Source organism: Chelmon rostratus, chromosome 13 (genome assembly GCF_017976325.1).
Source record: "Chelmon rostratus isolate fCheRos1 chromosome 13, fCheRos1.pri, whole genome shotgun sequence".
Lineage (NCBI taxonomy): Eukaryota > Metazoa > Chordata > Actinopteri > Chaetodontiformes > Chaetodontidae > Chelmon > Chelmon rostratus.
Window position 1 is genome coordinate 14212936 of NC_055670.1, and position 19863 is coordinate 14232798.

At 42.5% G+C, this 19863-nt stretch overlaps 1 protein-coding gene across 3 annotated transcripts in view; it reads right to left on the minus strand.

Moving 5' to 3' along the window:
• Nucleotides 1–634: 634 nt before the first annotated feature.
• The window catches only part of pkp4 (plakophilin 4), a 77685-nt gene continuing 58456 nt past the window's right edge, over nucleotides 635–19863 (minus strand). For all 3 annotated transcript variants that reach the window (XM_041950250.1, XM_041950249.1, XM_041950251.1), the window contains 12 exons: nucleotides 18596–18809; nucleotides 11423–11606; nucleotides 10462–10579; nucleotides 9630–9821; nucleotides 9006–9179; nucleotides 8590–8740; nucleotides 7289–7481; nucleotides 6713–6797; nucleotides 6329–6446; nucleotides 6079–6219; nucleotides 4373–4437; nucleotides 635–1655 (listed from right to left, as the gene is read on the minus strand). In XM_041950250.1, coding sequence (XP_041806184.1) covers nucleotides 1410–1655; nucleotides 4373–4437; nucleotides 6079–6219; nucleotides 6329–6446; nucleotides 6713–6797; nucleotides 7289–7481; nucleotides 8590–8740; nucleotides 9006–9179; nucleotides 9630–9821; nucleotides 10462–10579; nucleotides 11423–11606; nucleotides 18596–18809 — 1881 coding nt within the window. In that variant the 3' untranslated portion in view covers nucleotides 635–1409. The remainder of the gene's footprint in view (nucleotides 1656–4372; nucleotides 4438–6078; nucleotides 6220–6328; nucleotides 6447–6712; nucleotides 6798–7288; nucleotides 7482–8589; nucleotides 8741–9005; nucleotides 9180–9629; nucleotides 9822–10461; nucleotides 10580–11422; nucleotides 11607–18595; nucleotides 18810–19863) is intronic.

Sequence of the window (19863 nt, forward strand, 5' to 3'; positions counted from 1 at the left end):
TAGAATCAGTCCTTCGGTCATTCTTTCCTTTGCAAAGCCAGAAGTTTGGTTTAGTTTTGCAAGGTGACATTTTTTACTTCACTAGTATGATTTATGTGTTTTTAATCCAGAGCTGGTTTGTTGTTTTGGCCCGGTTCCCCCCTGAAGTTTAATTTAAGCTTCCATATTTGGCAGCAACCTTACCTTTGAATCCCTCGCTGTTAATACATTTACACTCTGTGCTCATACTCGGTGTCAGTATTTGAAAAGAACCTTTTTTTTGAAATGATGATTATTTTTTTGATCCCGAGGGAAAAATTGATTTGCCACAGTGTAAGCACGGGGTCAGTCACTGATCACTGCTGGTAGGATTCAGTGTTCTGCTTCGGGGCACCTCGGCGGTGCAGCTTTATGAACACAGGTCCGCTGGTTCAAAGCGTGTTTGTGTAAATACAAGTTAATGAAACATTTTGTCCCACAGGAGCAGAAATAACTGCAGAGAAAACACTTCAAAAGAGAGAAGTGTTTGATTTCTCCTTTGCATCGCTCTGCATTCACATTTGTTTGTGTGCACAGATGACGGCAGAGAACACGGAGCGTAAAAGATGTTTGCTCTGTAGCTGTGAAGAGATGCAATCACGCCACGTGCTTAAAAAACAAAACTGACCTTTATTATTTTAGCATGGTTGTGTTATGATGCCACCTTTGTCCACATATTTCTTCATATATTTATATATCTATAGATTTTAACATGGCACAAGTTTCTTTTTTAACCAGTGCTGATGAGTGTAAACCAGGTAACATGTTGCTTTTTTTCTGTATTTACAATTAAATGAAAGAAATGTACAAGACTCCATGGCATTACACAGCTTCAACATTAAGTACAGATACAATTCCATCCCTCTGTACAATCTAACATTAGTTTACTATATTTTTTTCTTTTTTGTTTTTCAACAGATATGAGTTCATGATCCAGTTTGGCTTCAGCACATACACGATTCCCCATCTTGGCTCTTACCGCAGACCCTCGCTCACATGACTCACACCTTTCATCATGCTATCACAGCTAAGAGTTTCATAAAGAAAATATAACTAACATCTAGACAGAGCAGGACGCACGTCTCCTCACGCTAGTGTCCGGTATCGTCCCTCAGCAGACCCCCAGCGTGATCCCATCTTCCTCTTCTAAAATAAAAAAATAACTTAAAATAAAAAAAAAAAAACATTCCTTGATTTCCTTCTTTGGCACACATTCCATCTTTCCATCTGCCATCGCTCAGGTGAACTCCCCTCCACACACACACATTCACTTTACAACAAACACACTTATAAAGCCAAAGTTCATGAAAAAGTTTCAGTTTTTGCGTCCTCGCCTCTGCTGCAGGGTGAAGACGCCCCCCCCTCCTCGTAACACAGGAGCATCTCCAGAACTATACCCAGGAGTCAGGAGAGCCGGGGTACTGCTCTGGCCTGTACGAAGGCCTCCGTGTGCTAGCGTAAAAGTCCACGTAGTTGGTGGTGGATTTCAGTCCATGAGGCTGGGAGCTGTAGTCGACCGTGGGCGGGTACGTGATAACCTCCTCCAAGTACGGGTCGTCGTAGCCGTGGGGATGCTTCAGGTACATTCTGTACGTATCGTAGTTCCTCCGGCCCGGCTCCTCTGTATAATACACAGGCTGCAAGGAAAAGAGACAGGCAGGCTGAGGTGAACTGATTTCCCCCAGAACATGATCAGAAGCCAGCAGTGGCGAGTAACTAACTACATTTACTCAAGTACTTTAAAGTTACAATCATTTAAATCATGAGATCAAATCCTGCTTTTGATAACTAATATGCATATATATACTAAGTGCATTTACTTTCTGTAATGATCTCTCTGTGTGCTAGTTTTTTTTTATTTCATCTCTTTACACTGCGTCAGAGCTGTATTTCAGTAACTTAATGCTAATGCTCGTATTAAGAGCTTTAGGGAAGGGTGGCTTAAGGGGAATATGCCGTGGAGTTAGATAAGAGCACCGATATCTCTCTGCTCTCACATCTGTCTGTCAGATACAGGACTGCAGCCAGCAGTTAGCTTAGCTTAGCATAAAGAGTGGAAACAGGGGACAGATCTCACCTGGGTCTGTCAAACGATAACAAAATCTGCCTGGCAGCGTCTCTAAAGCTCATTAAAATGTAATATCTGGTTTGTTAAGTCTGTACAGAAACCATCAAGCTGTGGATTTAAGGGGGTTTTGTGCCAGAATATGTCAGAATATGTCTTGGCCAAGCACAGAAACCTTCTGGAGCCTCCGCTGGTGCTTCTCATCTAACTCTTGGGAATAAACAAATAAGTCCCAAAATGCCAAAATATCGCTTTAATTAAAGGACTTATACCTCTTCCACCACTGCCAAGAACACAAAGAAAGCACTGACAACACAACCAATCTTCCACTTGATGGTGACACAGCAGACACTAACATCTCAGCAGTATCAGCAAAAGATTTTTCAGCCGGTAAGCTAATCAATCACCTTCTGGCACACATGTCTGTGGCCGCTAATGCAACAGGAAGCTGCTTCAAGGTAAATGGCAGAAATCCAGAAGATAGATGGAATTGTGTTTGTCTGAAATAAACGGGGTAATGACTGTCCCCACACATTAACCAAACGTGATGGGATGAAGGACAAGAGAGAGCTCCCTCTTTGTCTCCCCCTCCTCCTCCCTCCTTCTCACTGTGCCCATTATCTGAATGGGCACACATGGACGTGTCCCGCAGTGGCAGGTGCCTGAGACGCACCCAGACCATCCCAATCCCAGCAGTCACATTCACTCTGGCTCAGACAATAGCTGATGTGCTGGGTCATTCCCAGCATCGCCATTTATCCACAGTGGAATACGTGTCAGTCTCTTTGTATTAGTCAAGTGGGGCGGAAGAGCTGGTTCACCCCGCCAGTTTTAGAGCGCTGCGGAGGGATCTCAAACAAGGGCCTTGTACCAATACTATCAAACATTTCCTACAACCCCCACTCCAAAGTTTTTAATCCGGAAATAAAAACAGAATACAGTCATCTGCAAATGAACTGTGTGTAATGTGTTTAACGAAGTGTTCCTGAGCCCATGTAGTAATATTGAATAATATGGTTTTCAGGGGTGGGATTGCATCTATAATACCTTCTTATCAGAAAGCTTGTCCAACTTGCCGAATCCGCCATTTAAATAGCAACCTGCACCTGGCTTTTAACCGGTAGGTGACACTCTGGTTTAATTCATGCTACGCCAAAAACACTAAAGATGATCTGAGAGATGAAATATAAGCCCTTTACACTTTACTCTGCAACCAAATCATGTGCTGTTTAACATGCAAAAGTTAGTTTGGACACATCCTAAATGCACTTGCGCCATGAACTTTAGACCATATGCTATCCATCGTTTAAATAGGTTTAAATATGTATTTTGTCTCAACAATGAAGCCAATTAGGCCCGAAAATAGTAATCAATCATAAAAAAATGAACAGCAGAGAAATGTAATTCAAATGATCGTGTTAAGTTGTTTATAAAGCAAAATGTTAAATATGATCTTGCTCAAGATGCTTTTCTGTCTGGTAAATCATTGTAAACTGAATATCTTGGGGTAGTTGTTTAACAAAACAAGCTGGCTTTTACAGTCAGAGCCGCTCAGCTCTGAACTCCCTGCCTGAGGAGAATCAGGGATCTTAAAAATCACTTCAACACTTACCTTTTTTAAAAAAAATCCCTTTATTTATTATTAACGCTACCACCACTCCTTTTTTATTTCCAACGTGTTTTATCTGTTTTCTTAATATTGTTGTTGTTGTCATCCTTGTTGTTCGGGTATTTTATTCCTTTTTATTTTTGGATTATTCTAAGCGTCTCATTTCACTTGCCTCAGTCTTTAAATGTTTTAATCCTGTTTCAAGCATGTAAAACACTTTGGAGCTTTGTTTTGAAAAGTGTTGTATAAATAACGTTCATTATTATTGTCACCCAGGGCTATGGGAAATCGCGACAGGCATTTTTAACTAATTTCTGACATTTCATGGACTAAATGGTTAATGAAAAAATAATCAAGAGATTTAATGATGAAATAATCATTAGTTTCTGTCCTGGTGCAAAAATGTACTTTGTTGATTTTCTTTTGATGTTGTTTTCTTCTGACTTCAAACATCCAAAATTGTCAGACCTTTCCACCAACAGCTCAAGCACAGTGACGACACGATAGTAAGAATAAAAAAAAAACGTTTACGCCACTCTGTGCACCTTGTAGTGCTTTATGCTACATGCTACCGGTGGGTGTCATTGCATGTTGTATGTGATGCTGCTACATCATTGTGGTGGGTGCTGTGCATCGTTGTCTATGTAAGTTTAAACTACTGTATTGACAACTGTCCTCACCTGTGTTCTTCTGGGCTCCTCTCTTGTAGGCGATGAGTAGTAATATGGAGAAGGCTGTCCAGACCCTGGAAAAAAGCCAAAATAAAAAGAGTAGTTTCGTGGGACTTGCAGATACACTTCATTTCATATCAGTACCTGCGTTTCCATTACAGTTGTTCGCAAAATAAAAGCGATATTTCTGAAATTTCGGCAAAGTTCGAATGCGACTTGCAGGTGTTTCCATTGAACAGTGTTTTGCGAACCAGCCGAAATTCTCGTAAGTTCTCGGATGTCCCGCGAGATGTGTGTGCGTGCTGTGCGTCGGTAAAACTTAACACAAAGCCCTATAATTAAAAAACACATGCTGAAGGTGAAATAAAGAAATGATCTGTTGACTTAGAGTGATCACTGATTTTAATGGCCTATTATTGATCACTTTGTTATTACGCGAGGCTCTGACAGCGTCAGCTCGTGCCGGCGGAGCAGCAGCAGAATACAGGACTGTGAACATATTTTCTATCAGCAATTATGTGTAAATATTAAAGTTAACGGCGTGCACGCGTGTCTCCCACATAGCTGAGGTGCACACACTCATCACAAGTTCATCTCACGATTAATGAAAACGGAATGATTAGATTTTGCAAAGTGCGCTCAGGACGAGATCACAGCTGTCAGATTGTCTTTAACAGATCAGCCAGCGTGACACCTGGAACAGCTGGAGTGTTTTTGTCTGCTACTTATTGAGATCCAGAAAACATACAAAATTGACAAGACGTTATATCTGACTGCATGCGGCCGGCCTGAAACGGGGAGTCCGCTGACCTCGGAGACGTGTAAATTTGAAAAAAGTGTTTCCATTACACTTTTGCGATACACCTAAATATCGACACGGCTGAAAAACCACCTCATGAGAGCGTAAAAATGTTTTTGCGATATTTGAGAGGATTTTCGAAATTCAGGTGTTTCCATTACCGTTTTTTATTGCGATATTTAGGATTTGCGCATTTCTAGGGGCAATGGAAACGCAGCTTGTGAAAAAGTCAGCACATCCCCATCGGGCAAATGTCTGTATTTAGATAGAGGAGGATCAAGAAGTGCTGTGCTGTGCTGGGGAGAGAAATAACACCAAATAATTGAGTTGGCCACTGCTGTTCTGTTGTTTACACGACCCATGGGATGGATATTTTGGTTGGCACTTCATCTAACCGGCGGAATCCTGAAACACAATTTCCACTTCGCTATGCAATGCATGGACTGTTGAGGCTGCGGCTCGTTTTGTTGACTCTGCCCGCCCCCTGCTCCCGCCAACCAGTGCAGGCTGGCGAGAGCTCTCGTCTGGCTGTAGTTTGTCTGGGTACCCACTCGCTGCCCCTGTCTGCGTGCTGCGACTTGGGCCCGCTAACAATGGCACCATTGTAGAGTGTCCACCACTGGCTTTACTGCGCAGATCATCACCAGCACGAAAACAGCTCTGAAGGGGTCTGAATTAAATCGGCTGACTGTCTCAGGACTGGCAGCCTTTGGTGAAGATAAGAGAGGACTGTCTGGCATCAGCTTGGAGCTTTATTAGGGATAAAATAGATAATGCTCTGCACAGAGAGGACCACAGGGTGACCTGTGATTACAGTCAGGTGCAGATAGTGGATACTGTTTCAATAGGATTTTAAAGACCATTGATATGCAAGCTGTAAGCAAATAGCTTTCAGATGTGTGCATTGTTTGAGTACCTGTATACTGGTTTTTATGGATGCTGTTGTCCCCTTGGTAATTATAAAATTGCATAGTTGACTGTGCTCTCTGATAATCTCTGATAGCGTCTCTATGCTCTTTGATGCCCAGCACGGCAGGAGACGACGTGGCACTGGCAGCTGCGAGGGGGGAAAAAAACACATTTTAACATTAAATTCCAGAGGTTTTCCTGTTTCACTGGCGGTGTCTATTTTCATCTGGCGGGGTCTGCGGTGAACTACAGCCTACCAGGGTGGTTGACTGGGGACATCTGAATGGTGCTGGTGGGCAGGGTGGGTTGGGATTTGAACCGGTCCCGTTCAAGTGTTGACACTGGAGTGAGGAAATGGTTTTGGTTCCATCCATCCTGTTGGGACAAACAGAGGAAAAGTTGTGGTTTGAGTAACTAGAACAGTGCTGGGTGTTGTAAAACTCTTGTGCAGCATCTTTAAAAATGCTATTTCTTCAGTTGCAGAGGGAATATTACAAGACATATTTTTAAAAGGCACAGTTTTTTTAACATTTTAAACCTTTGGTATGTGCATTTTTTTCAGTTAAATCCAAACATGCTGTACAAATGTAACGATATTGAATTATGATCATAGACAGTTGCTGCAGTCTCAATGTTCTTACTTTCTTATAGATGGTACGCAGATCCCGGTACTGCCACAGTGTGTTCAGCACCTGAGCAGTTGCTTTCACCACCTTCATAGAGTATCTGGAAGACGGACAAAAACATAATCATGTATATTTGATTATTCCTGAATGACTTTATATTGGACATTGTAAATTGCTCTGTAAATATTACAGGACAGTTTGAACGAAGAGAGTGTCCTCAGTGGGTTTTAACCTGGAACATTACTGAATATATAGCAGGCTAGAAATAGCTACAGTACTGTTCCATCATTCCACAGAGACTTAAACCTCAATGCACACAAAACCACCTTCCCTGCGGCTATATTAAATGCCTGTGTGTGTGTGTGTGTGTGTGTGTGTGTGTGTGTGCGGGGGGGGGGGGTTGTTTGTGCAAAACTCCCACTGTACAATGTCCAAAACAGGCTGTTCAGCCACCAGCCACACACTGCTGATGACCGTTAGCGTGTTCCAGCAGTGCGTCTGAGAATGTGCACACGCTAAGCGAGTCATCGGTGTGTGTGCTCTACACCCTCACAAAAAGCGTCGGGACAAATACACGCCGCTGTAGCACACCTGTCTCCTCTGCCCTTGGTGATGTTGACCAGCTTCTCGATGCCGCCCGTGTCGGCCAAGGCCTTGGCGTTCTCCATGTTTTTGCTGGTGACCTCGTGCAGGGTGCAACAGATGGCGGCCACGGTCTCGTCGGATAGCAGGGTGGTGTTCCCCCCAGGGAGACGATTGACCAGGTCCCTCATCGCATACTTCCCTAAGAGAGAGGAGGGGTAAGTAAGACATGCTGCTACCACATTATGACATACTGTACAGCAGGTTTGTGGACAGAAGCTTATGCACAGAGAGGGGAAGGAGGGAGGGGGTTGGCACACATACACATCTAATGCTTTGTTTTTTTGCATGTTACATAATGTATACGTATGCCACAGTGACCATACTACATTTTGTTCTTTTTATAGCGTGAATGATATATTAATTTGGCTTGAGACTGCAGCGAGGTAGACAGCTTTCCTAAATGACATTGCATTATCATCGCAAGGACGTCAGACTGTGTGTGCATCCTGGTGTTAAAAAAAAAAGGATTGTTTCCCCTATCTCTCCTTCAGCAGGGCAGCCCAGCTGAAGGTCCTGAATACATGCAGCACAAACTCTCTCTTTCTCTCTCTCTCTCACAGACACACACACACACACACACAAAACCAAAAGCACCTTAAACCAACACTGCTGCAACTCCTCCCCTCCTCTGCCTACAGCCGTCACCCCTGCATTGCTGGAACTGTAACTCCTCATTAATTCCGCAGCGAGAGCACATAAAAACTTGTTTTTCATTAAATGCGACTGTTTAATGGAACAAAAAGAGCGGGAGTGAGATAAAAAAAAAAAAACAATAACTAGTACTTAGAATGGTTACACAATGCCCTGACTCTGCTTCTGCATTTTACTGTAAAAAACTGAATTTTAAACGCATTGTTTAACGTGGTTCATGCTGTTTAATATGCAAAATGCAAAACGATTTGGGACGAAATATGACGTATATACACATTAATTATTATACATATTAATATACAGTCAAATGGCACCAAGGATTCCACTCAATGTACCTCCTTATATATCGGATGTACTTTCTGACTCAGCACTTAGATACACTACATCAATGTGCATGTTATAATGTTAACGATGTAAAGCTATACTGTATTGTACTGATGTACTGCTATGCTGTATTTATAGCCAAACTAAACCCATTTAAAACATTAGCAGGTAATCCAGACAAAGTCAGAACAGGATTAAAAATCTTCATATATTCAACTCATCTGAATCACGACAGTCTGAAATGTTAGTAGATTGACAGTGTGACTCCTGACCTATGAGCTCCTTGTTCCTGACATCCAGCGCCATGTTCCTCAGAGCCGTGGCAACCGAACACACCACCCTGTCGTTATCCATCCGCAGCAGCTCCACTAGGATGGGCAGTCCCTTCTCCTTACGCACCGCCGCACGAATGTACGCTGCAAACTGTACGCACAAAAGCACACACAGAAGGCATTTAACCTTCAAAAGGGTCTCGATGCCACACAGGAAAATAGACGGTCTTGGAGTCGCAGGTGTGATTCCAAGCGTAAAAGTGACGTCAGCTTCGACTGAGCTGTCAAATCCTTTTTTACCAGTTGAATAGATGCTTTGTTTCAGACGATATCACATTTAACAGTGTACATAAAAACAAAAGAGAACGTGTGTATTTGTTTGTGTGTACACAGATACACAAACATTAGTACTGTACCTTCCAGTTGCCAGCTGACAGGTTCTGGAGGGACCCAGCGGCGCCCTCCAGAGTGGCGGGATTCGAGCTCTCAGCCAGCAGTGTCAAGTAAGGCTTGACCACCGAAGGGTGCCATAGCATCTCTGCCCCCTTGGGAGACTTGGAGAAGCCAGGGATGGGTCCCACACCGTCCCACTGAGGAAGCAACCACAGTGTTAAGTCAGGCTGGATACAGGTTGGGGTTTTCATGTAAAAGACTTGATACTGAAACAGGGCCCTGCTTCTATTTAAATCTGCACAGATTTTGATGCTGAGCTCACAGTTTTTGTTCTTTTACCAATGACTGGTGAGTGCTTACATTATCATGTTGCTAACTGTTGCTCAAAGGTATCTTTGTCTCTTTCTGCCCTTTCACACGTCAGTCTGGTTGAACCATTATACAGCGTTTTATTCCCCATGTACAAAGCATTACTTTTTTGAAAACCCTTCATACAAAATAGCTTATTTGTAAAGAGGACTTTCTACAACACAAAAGACTATTCAAAATACAGAGCAGAATCACATTTTTGCGGCAGGTGATTCCAGACTTAACTTTTCCCTGATATCAATACTGATCTGAGCCCCATTTAAAAGCCCCACACTCACTGTCTCTTCCTGTGAGCTCTTTTTTTTCTTCTTCTTCTTCCTGCTCCAGCAGCTGGAATCAACCTCTTTACTGGGTGACTCGCTGCCCAGTAAGCCGTCCAGCTCCTGGCCCCCTGTGAGTCGGATGGGGGGCAGCTCCAGCTCCAGACGATATGACAGGTTCCTTAGAGTGCAAATACAGTTCTCCACAATCTGACGGCAGGCAGAGGGAGACAGGGCTTTGGGTGGGTAGTTATAGCAGCGGCTTTCTGAATCACCATGACAAAAGCTTCACTACAATAAACTGTGTGCAGCACACTACAGTGTCTACAGCCAGTGTGTGGTACACAGGCCTGCTGTTTACAGCGTTACAAATCAATTAGCTATGAAATGCAAGGGTCTCCAGTTAAAAAGAATATCTGGACCAGAGCAAATAGATTTCATTCCACACTGTTTGAGTGCTGAGCAGGTTTTAGCTCAGATAACGTCAATGAGCGGATACATTACGACACAATTAAGATGCGATCTCTACATCGCAGACAAGCCATTTGACTTTTAATGTCTTTTATGGTGCCTGGTGATTTCATTTCTACTGCGATCATTGAAAAATGTCGATATACTATAAACCAGGCCAATGAGCTGCTCCATCGGATTCTGAATGTCTGCTGTTGTGCATGTATGGCTTTTGACTTGAGTAAGAACGTACATGAAAGAGTTGCTGAGAGTCAGACAATAAAATGATTCAAACAGGGTTAACTAGGATTTTTCCCCAGAGCCTGTTATCATGTGGTAGCATGTTTTCCTCCTAGCTATGTCTATTTGTATGTGTGTGTGTGTGTGTCTTTGTGCGTACCTTGCTGTCGAAGTCGGAGGTGTTTACACAGGCTTTGATGACATAGAGTAGTGAGTCAACGAGGCCCTCACAACTGCGGATCTGTTTTCTGGCCTCCTCACCAGCTGAACTCAGGTTCCTTTTAAAAAGAACATCACACACACGCGCATATACACACAGGTGCACACACACGCACGCAAATAAATTAGACCTCTGATTCAGGGTTTTGCTAACAAACAAATGAGCAATGCAAATACACAAAAAGGCAGCTGATGTGTGTGTGTGTATGTGTGTGTCCTACTTGAATGTGTAATGTGGGTTTTGCCATCCCAGTACACCATCCATAATGTATGAAGTGTGTGTGTGGTCTGACTGAAGTCATTATAGCACTTTGCTGAGTAAATAAGGAACTAAGTGTGCCTGCACACACAAACAGCCATATTGACGCATGGAAAGAGATACACACACACACACAAACACACACACACACACACATACATACTCATTTCAATTGGCTGTCACCAGTGAAAGGCTAAACTCCTCATGCACCACAATGTCTTCAAAGGAAGAAGCCCCAGGAGAAAAGCTGGGAATACGACATAACTGACTATAATAGTCCATGAAATGTACATGGGTTTTACAGACAAGACGGGTGAAAATACAAGCTTTTAATTTAAAATGTGCACAATTACAAGTCTTTTTTCTCTGTATTTTGGGTATTAAGACCCTTATTTATGAGAAAATATACTGATATATATACACACACACACACATTCTGATTGGTGTATTCAGTGGTGTCTAAATATGTCTAAAAAATGTGTTTTGTGTTTGTGTTTATGTTGGGTCACTTTAGTATGGACATTTTCCTCAAAGGCAACATTAACATAGCAATTTACAGTACGACCTCCAGCCACACTGGATGTAATAGCACCAGTTGTCCACCTTGGGGTGCTAGTGCCAAGTGTGTTCATCAGGTGGTTACCTCAGACAGCCTGTGGTGTTCCTCAGCACCAGGGAGGAGTGGAACTTCAGCTTATGGTCATCGTCAAAGGTGGAGCTGCTCCATCCAGAGTGAGGGATGATCACAGTGTTGGTCAGAGTTGTTAAGGCGTCCCGAATGATTGTCATCTTGACGGTGTCACATGACGACAGGTTCCATAGCACCCCTGTGGAGATGCCCACATGCAAACACGTGCGTTGAGAAGACAAGCAAGCGAACCTCCATTTATGTCAGCTGTCATGTGCAGTTAGGGTAAACCAACAGAGATACCAACAACGTGGGCTTTTAATAGCTCAGTGTGTGGATGGCTCCACACAAACACAAAAAACAGACAGATTCATGTGTGCGTGCATACACACACGCGCACACACGCACACACATGAAAATACTGAAACATCAAGGCATCAGACATTCACATCAAATTTAATCTAGGCAAAATATCCTCCAAGCGAAGATTATTAGCTTGAAACAAAAAAAAAAGAAGGAAAAAGAAAGAGGACGGGGCGGCGATCCATATGGCATAGGCTCAGCCATTTGAAATTATACCATCATTTCACTCAATTCAAATATACTTTTGGTAACCACTGATAATCATGCACATGTCCCGGCAGCCTTTGATGCTGCATCTGTCGAGGATTAGCCAGCATGTAGCATGTTCTTCTAATTAGTTGCCTCTTGCTGCTAGGCTTATACTGAGGCACAGAATGACTTCTGCAGGGCACCAGCCACCTTGGAGGAGGCTAATGCTGCACAAGCTGGAATTTACTGTAAAGATGAAGGGCTACATGCAAAAATGCTGCCACAACTAAATCACAAAGTGCATGTACAGTTTGTGTGCCAATGGTCCAAATGTGATGTCTTCATGACTTCCTTTTACTCACAGTACATGACCTACAGAGCAGGGCACATCTGTCTGTAGCTCGTACTCAAAAACGCCTCTTTGGGTGAGGTCAAAAATAATCATTAGCTTTGCTGACTTCTTCTTTCTTAACCTCACTGTTTATTTCCTCTCAGCATTCTGTTGCCCCTCTCTCTCTAATTGAACCAATGGAGACAATAATAGTCTGTAATATGGCCCAGGAGCCCAATTCAAACACACTGCTGGCAAGAAGCTATACAGACAGATACAGTATGTGTCTGCCAAGCAGCGTCTCTTCCAGTCATTTCATCAACAGCCATATCACTTACCATTATCCTCATTAACAGTACATCAAAGTGCTTTACAAACCAGTTAAAATCATTAGCTGAACTTTCCTTCATTTTATTTTGACAAAATATCAAGACAAAGCTGGGAATTAAGTGACTTGGCTATAAAAAAGTTAGTATGCAGCATATGCGTCTTATCAGAGCTTGCCAGCAGCGTACGTGGGGCTGCATGTCGAAACCCTAGCATCAGGTGGGCGAATGTCTTAGCTCTACTCAGGCAGTGGGATACATTTCAATCAAATCCTACTGTGGTGATCCAGCTCTGCTCCTTGCGCAAGCACGTTCAGGTCTGTGTTTACCTTTCTCACGGGAAACTTGGACACACAAGGATTGCCCTAAAATAGGACCACTATTGCACCGGTAACACGTACATTCTCATGCCTGCTGACCAACTTCCCTGGTCCTTTTACCTCCACAGTCTCCATCCCTCTCAGGCAAGTTCCTCCACACCCACTCTAATGTTAATTTGTACAACATTCTCTCCAGGATTAGAGACTGGTTCTATGGAGGCAGCAGTGTGTCAGAGAAATCAACAGATGAATTCACTGAGTTGTGACTGACAATGCTGTCAGTGGTGCACGACCGGCGGCAATACCCATAAGTCATATCTGACAGTCAGATGGAGCAGACCTGCATGTGTGTGAGTCCTAAACTGTGTTCGCTGCACCGTGGCATGTTCTCAGGTGCCTTGGCCTGGCTTTGAAACACTGACCCAATGTAAACACTATAGTGACACCAGGGCCAACAGTCTATGCAGAGCTAAGCTCCAGAGAGCACAAGGAGAGGGAGAGAGAAAATATGAAGCTTGTTAGAGTGTCTAACAGCTATTGAAGCATTGATCCAAGAACCAGCTGAACTATAAACTGGATGGACATTCGCCTGGCTATGTCGCCGTTATACACGACCATTCACTAGTTTTGTATGTTAACCAATAATGTCACCCGTTTATTGCAAGATTTCCTTATTTCACCTGCCCCTTTTCCTTTGCCACAAGCAACTCTGCAAACTAACAATGCCAGTGCAAAGAAAGATTTTACAGTACCAGTCGAAACCTTTTATTAGACACACTCTCATTCATATTATGAGCATATAAAGAGACTGCTTAAACAGATTCATAGTGGCATGAAAAATGCAGGGTGATTTACAGATTAGAGGTTAGGGTTAGGGAGCTATAATCTGCACCTGCAAAGGTAGGTGTATGTTAGTGGTCAGATGAGTCTTTTGGCATTTTTGCCTCCATTAGATGCTAGATTGAGAAGATGTTTGCAGTTCATTGAGGTTGGCTTTGTGTGTCAGGGCCCATTGTTTACACCGGGCATGTCCAAACTATTCCATAAAGGGCCGTGTGGCTGCAGGTTTCTGTTGCAACCAGTTAAGAGGTCACCTAATTATCAGCTGAAGACTGAGATCATCTGATGGATTGAGTCTAGCCTGGTGTGCTCCTCCTTAGTTGGAATGAAAACCTGCAGCCACACGGCCCTTTGTGGAATAGTTTGGACATTAATGGTTTACACCACTTACCCAACAGTCAAATCGTAGCTGTATCTGGCACAACACTGAGCTCACAGACCTTTATCAGGTCTCCTATTCTTTTTTCAGTATTTGTCTCTGTACATCCGCCCTGCAGAGATAATTTGGATTACATTTTGTTATGTAGCCATATCAGGATGTCTACCACCAAAGAGAACAACAAACCGTATATGCTAAGAATGTTTGGGTGACATTTGCAGACAATATAGTCACCTGAACTCATGTTATAGTAATTACAATGATAGCCACTGGATTTTGTGTGAACTTAATCTATCCAAAAACTTTGGTAGCTTTTTTTTTTTCCATATGGCACATGGATAGATAAATCAAGTAAATTTTACTTACACACCCTAATATCACAAATCACAGTGTTTCCCTACAGCATATGACACCCTCTATACTTAGACCCTCTATTTGGATGGGGAATAACTCCACCCCAAAACCCCTGTAATGTGTAAAAATGGAAGAAAAATCAAGAACAGGCAGCAGAGATCCTTCTTCCAGCACAGAAAGACATGAAATAACATGTGATGTGTTTAGAATAGACCAACAAGATAAATGTAAAACATGTAGGTTTGGTTTAATAGTCATCAAAGGTGCCATCATTGCATGTTACAGTATAACCTCTTAGCTAGCAAGAGAGTCACCAAAAAGTTGCCTCTTTCCCAAAATAGATTTACCACAGTGTATTTTTTCTTTTGATGCCAAAATGCGTGCAGTTTCTCCATGTTTCTAATATTTGTGCTCAGTCATCAAGCTTAAATACAACCCCCGACCACCTCTCTACCAGACACACAGATTAACCTCGACAGTCTTCCGCATCTTAAACCACAGGTCAGCATGTCATCGACTTTATGAGGTGCGGTAACCGGGTGGGCATTTACTTCACTCTGTGAAAAGCTGCTGATCATTCAAAAACTGCCCAATTTATTAACCTTTCAATTTTTGGGAGTCGAACTGGAAACTTGTCAATGCTGCATCGACTAAACCTCAGACAAGCAGCCTGGTGTGTGCTTTTGAGGTTAGTGGGCGTTTCTAATTTTCTCCCTACAGTGGAAGTCAGTGCAGAGCTGTTTAGGGCTATAAACGGATTTATTTCTGGATCGAATATAGTTTCTCATTTTTCATATGATCAAAAGGTCTTAACCTCCTCATTCTTTTCTCTCAAACAAAACAAACACAGCAATCGATGCCAGCACTTGCCGACTGGGTCTATGTATGCTGATGCTACTCTGTTAATCTTTGTGTAAACTGAGAAAACTTTTTCAAAGTAGTGTTAGTTTGACAAACTGAAAAAAAAACACAGTTACATAGATAGAGTACAACATATTTCAAGTTCGCAAGTTTCCAAAAAAACAACCAAAGCAAACCCACAATAACTGGATAGTGTTAAAATATGTAACCTTCACCTTGTTTTGTGTCATATTTCACTGCTCTGTATGTAGGTCAGCAGTTTTAAGGTTGTAAAAACAGGTTTTAATCTTAATGAGTTTGCCATTTTGTTAAAGTGCAACTGGCCCCAAATGTAATTGAATTTGGCAAGTTCTTAAATGCCATCAAATACAGCACTGTACGTAAATACCACGACACTCGCTGCAGCTCAAAATCTCCACAAAACAATGAACCGACCAATCTACACTATGACTGCAGTGAAGTATGGTAGTGGAAGAGTGTAATAGCACAGGAGGAAGATGATGATAAAGAACTGGCTCAAGTTTTATTGATAGCCCTGTTGCTTAACCAAACAAGATTCAGAGATTTGTCTTTTCCAGCAAAAAAATGGAAAATATAACGACGACTGCAGTCGAGTTTGCCAAAGTAAAGCCAAGATAAGGGGGGCAATTTAATATCTAACACTGGGTAACAAAACATTGCTTTTGTGTGTATGTGTGTGTGCTGGTTTCAGGTGTCCCCAGTACATGGAGGCAGTGCTGTGAGGTTTGGCCTTTTGATCTGAGGGGCTGTGTGAGGACGGAGCAATAACCACAACAGCTGCTTGGAGACGAGGCAGGTAAGGGAGCCGAGGTTTGTGTGTCCCAACAACATGACCTCTGACCTGTGGCGGGGAGGGGGACTGTTCTTACAGCTAGTTCTAATGAAGCACAGGTGACACCTGGACCTCCCGGCGTTGTCGGGAAAGAGCCAGTGACACAATGGGAGCCCAAAAAGTTTCTCAAGCTAAGGTCTGTCACACGAGATTCGACAACAGCGATGCTGCTTTCAGAGGTGTTAGAATTCATTTATGCATAATACTGGAGCTTTGAAAGTAGACACGAGGTGAGCGAATGATTTCTGTCTGAAGCACTTCAAGCTCTGGTGTGGGATGGCCCTGTCATCCAGCTGAAAGCTCTTCATGTGGATTGTTCTCATCAGCTGTAATTAACCAGAGGTGATGCAGCGCTGCTGACCTTCTCTAATTGCTCCACATCCTGGGGCCTGAACTACCAATTAGCCGCAGCACGCTCTCAGACTAGTGGATGAAAGGCAAAAAACAGAATTCACATTAAAGATGCTTACTCTGATTGGGCAAAACGTGTCCGTGCAACCTTTTGAAATTTGAACGGAGGCAGCGAACAGAATTTTTTGTGCTTTTCAGCCATTAACTCCAGTGTACTTAATTGGGCTTTAAGACAAATACAAATAAGAGCAGAAACAAATTATGCTTTTTCAAAAGCTTGATTATTCTCTCCTTTGCTACGTGTTAAGTCTAGTAAACACTGAATTGAAACAGGAAACTGAAGACATGCTACAGAGTGTTGTGTTCGTACTACGGCTGTAGTGTTTTCCTTTGAGGGACCGCTGGACAGTAACCCGAGACCATGTTAGAGTGTGGGCTGGAGTCGAGCTCAAACAGCTGACTCAGCCACCTGGGAGCCAAATGTCTTGGCTTGCTTATTTCTGTAGTGCTCCACCCTGATCCAAAACAACATGGATTTATACTCTGTTTGCAGAGCTTAGACATCACACAGTCGAATGCAGAGAGGAGGAGACTGACAAACTAACTGTCAGCGACCGTTGTTTTCAGACAGAGAAGGAGCTGAATCTCTCTGCATATGAATGCCGTGCAAATGTGGTTTCATTTCTTTGCACATATAATAAGCAGTAGTGACAGCAGAAGCAGCAACTTAAGGAAAAGCATGTATGACTGAGTTACTACGACAATCACAATCTTAGGATTGACCACGTTAAGCAGCCTGTTTAACCGCTTAGTCAGAGTATCTTAATTCACTCTTAATCCCCAGGAGCAACATTGTATGGTTAGCCATGACATTCCGCACCAGATAAACATGAGCTACATTCAGAGACCACATCATCAGTCATGAGCAACCAAACCAATGCGGTGCTGCAACCATCCCTCCAGAAACACCCCAGGGTTTGTCAGGTAAATAATTCAGCACCTTCTGCACAATGTTCCTGTCCTGCTGTAACCTCATGATAGAGCGTCTAAGGATCTAATGTGGGTGGGCACAGGCCCCTGAAAAAACACTAAAACACAAACAAAAGTCAAAAGTAGTCGATTAATCGATCAACCAAACATTAAACAAACATTGGTAATTGACTAATCATTAAAACCTGCAATAAGTGACTTTTTTGGCAGCGGAAAAAAGTTGTGAACACAACATTGATGCATCATCGCCTTTTAAGTAAATTTGGTGAATTTGTTAGCAAACAGTTGCATATTTAAACATCCAGCAGTGGAAAGGAGAACATATAATCATCATCAAAATATAATCATTAATTTCAAGTTGTGTTTGTTCACCTGACTAATGTACGTCCAATATTCACTCTGTGTTTTGGGTCTCTTCCAGTTCCTGAGGGAACCATCAGACTCTTTAGCTGCTAAACGCTCCAGTATGTTCAACAGCTAGCCTCTAACTGTCCGTCTCCTGTTCGGTGCTGAGCAGGCTGTGTACAGTAGGGTTACAGAGCTTTTTTTCAGTGGAAACAGCTGCCTGCTGCAGCTGAAAACGACTCTATAAGAGCAGTGAGAGTGAAGCTGGACAGCTAAGCATTAGCTGACACTCATGAAAAAGCTCTGTGGAGCTGCAGATTTCTCCGACTGCTGTTTTCACATTATCATTTGATTTGTTATTAAAAAAAATATTGATTATGGAAAAAAGGCCAAGCATTCTCTGGTTCCAGCATCTTACAGGTAATGATTTGCTGCTTTTCTCTGTCATTGGGTTTTGGACTGCTATTTGTAAAAAGAACAAAAAATCTTCTCACTATTTTCTGGAACTTTATAGACTGATTAAATTCATTAATCACAGACGAAATGAACTATTAGTTAAAGCCCTACATGAGAGGAAGGATAACTCTGCATTCTTGTCATGGAGGAATGTAACATTGTGGAAGAAACCATCAAGCTCAGAATTGATTTCACATATGTAGATATATTCTCCACACATGCTGACTTACCTGTGACAAGCTCCCGCACTTCTGCATCTACAGTCTTTCTCAGCAGGCGGAGCAGAGCGGGAATACCTCCTGCGTTCCTCACGGCGATCTTGTTTTCATCCATAGATTTGCCATAAACGAGGTTCCTCAAAGCTCCGCAAGAGTTCCTCTGGACCTCAAGGACCTTGTGGTCTAGTAAGTCCACCAGATGTTTAATTCCTCCCAGTCGACACACCTATGGACAACGTGAATGAGATCACACACCATTATCAGGTGAGAGAAATATTATGACCACTAGCAGGATTTTTTTTTGTACTATGGAGGGAGCACTCATGCATTTATTCATGTGACAAGAGAATCTACACACAGGGAATTTATTCATGCCAGAAACAAATTATTTGGAAAAGTAATGCTAATCCATGGCCATTGAAAAAAGCCTTAACCACAGGAGACGGTAGTTTGACAGACTAAATTTACATTTTCGTCTGCGGGAAATAATCAAACGTGGGAGGTAAGAATAAATCAAATCAAAATAAGCTCCCTACTTTTTATTGTATAGTATGAATCATTTTGTGATATGCTGACACTTGGCATCTGAGAATTAAAAAAAAGACATTCTTCATATCTTATCTTAGTCCTCTTTCTGTGCCTTCTTATCAAAACTCAACGTCTTTCACCAAAACGCATTACGGTGAGAGAGGACGAGCTTGACCTTTAATGGTGGGAAAAAAAGAAAAAAAGTGAAAGATTGTGTGCCTATTTAGATACAGTATGGTATGGGTATTTTGTCATTGGCTTATTGCATGAGTGAGTAGCGTGGATGTGTCTTGCATCTATATGTGGGAATCTGCAGCAGGTTTCCTCCCTGTTAAGGGTCTGCTGAGCCACTGAGTTGAGCTCTGGACACACCTTTGGTATGCTTATAACTGTGCTGTCCACACTCCTGCATATAATGACATCGACTCATCAAAGTAATTGCTGAAGTCTTGGAATGGGGCAAAAGTGCTAAAATTAGGCCCTATCATGCAACAACCCAGAGCAAGATTAGCTAGAAGATTTGACAGATTAGCTACGACTGAAGTGGTAAGGTAGGTAAGAACAAAAGTGAACCAAACTGCTGCTAATAATCTCTCACAATTATAGCAAGTATGCAAGGTCAAGCTTAAAGAAGAATGTTCTGAATGTGATGGATGATTACACGTAATTGTAATTGTTTGCTTTTGTTCTCCCTTCCAATTTTCAGGGATGCTGCTGCATTTGTGTCCAATGCAACAAATGGCTGTAGCTTC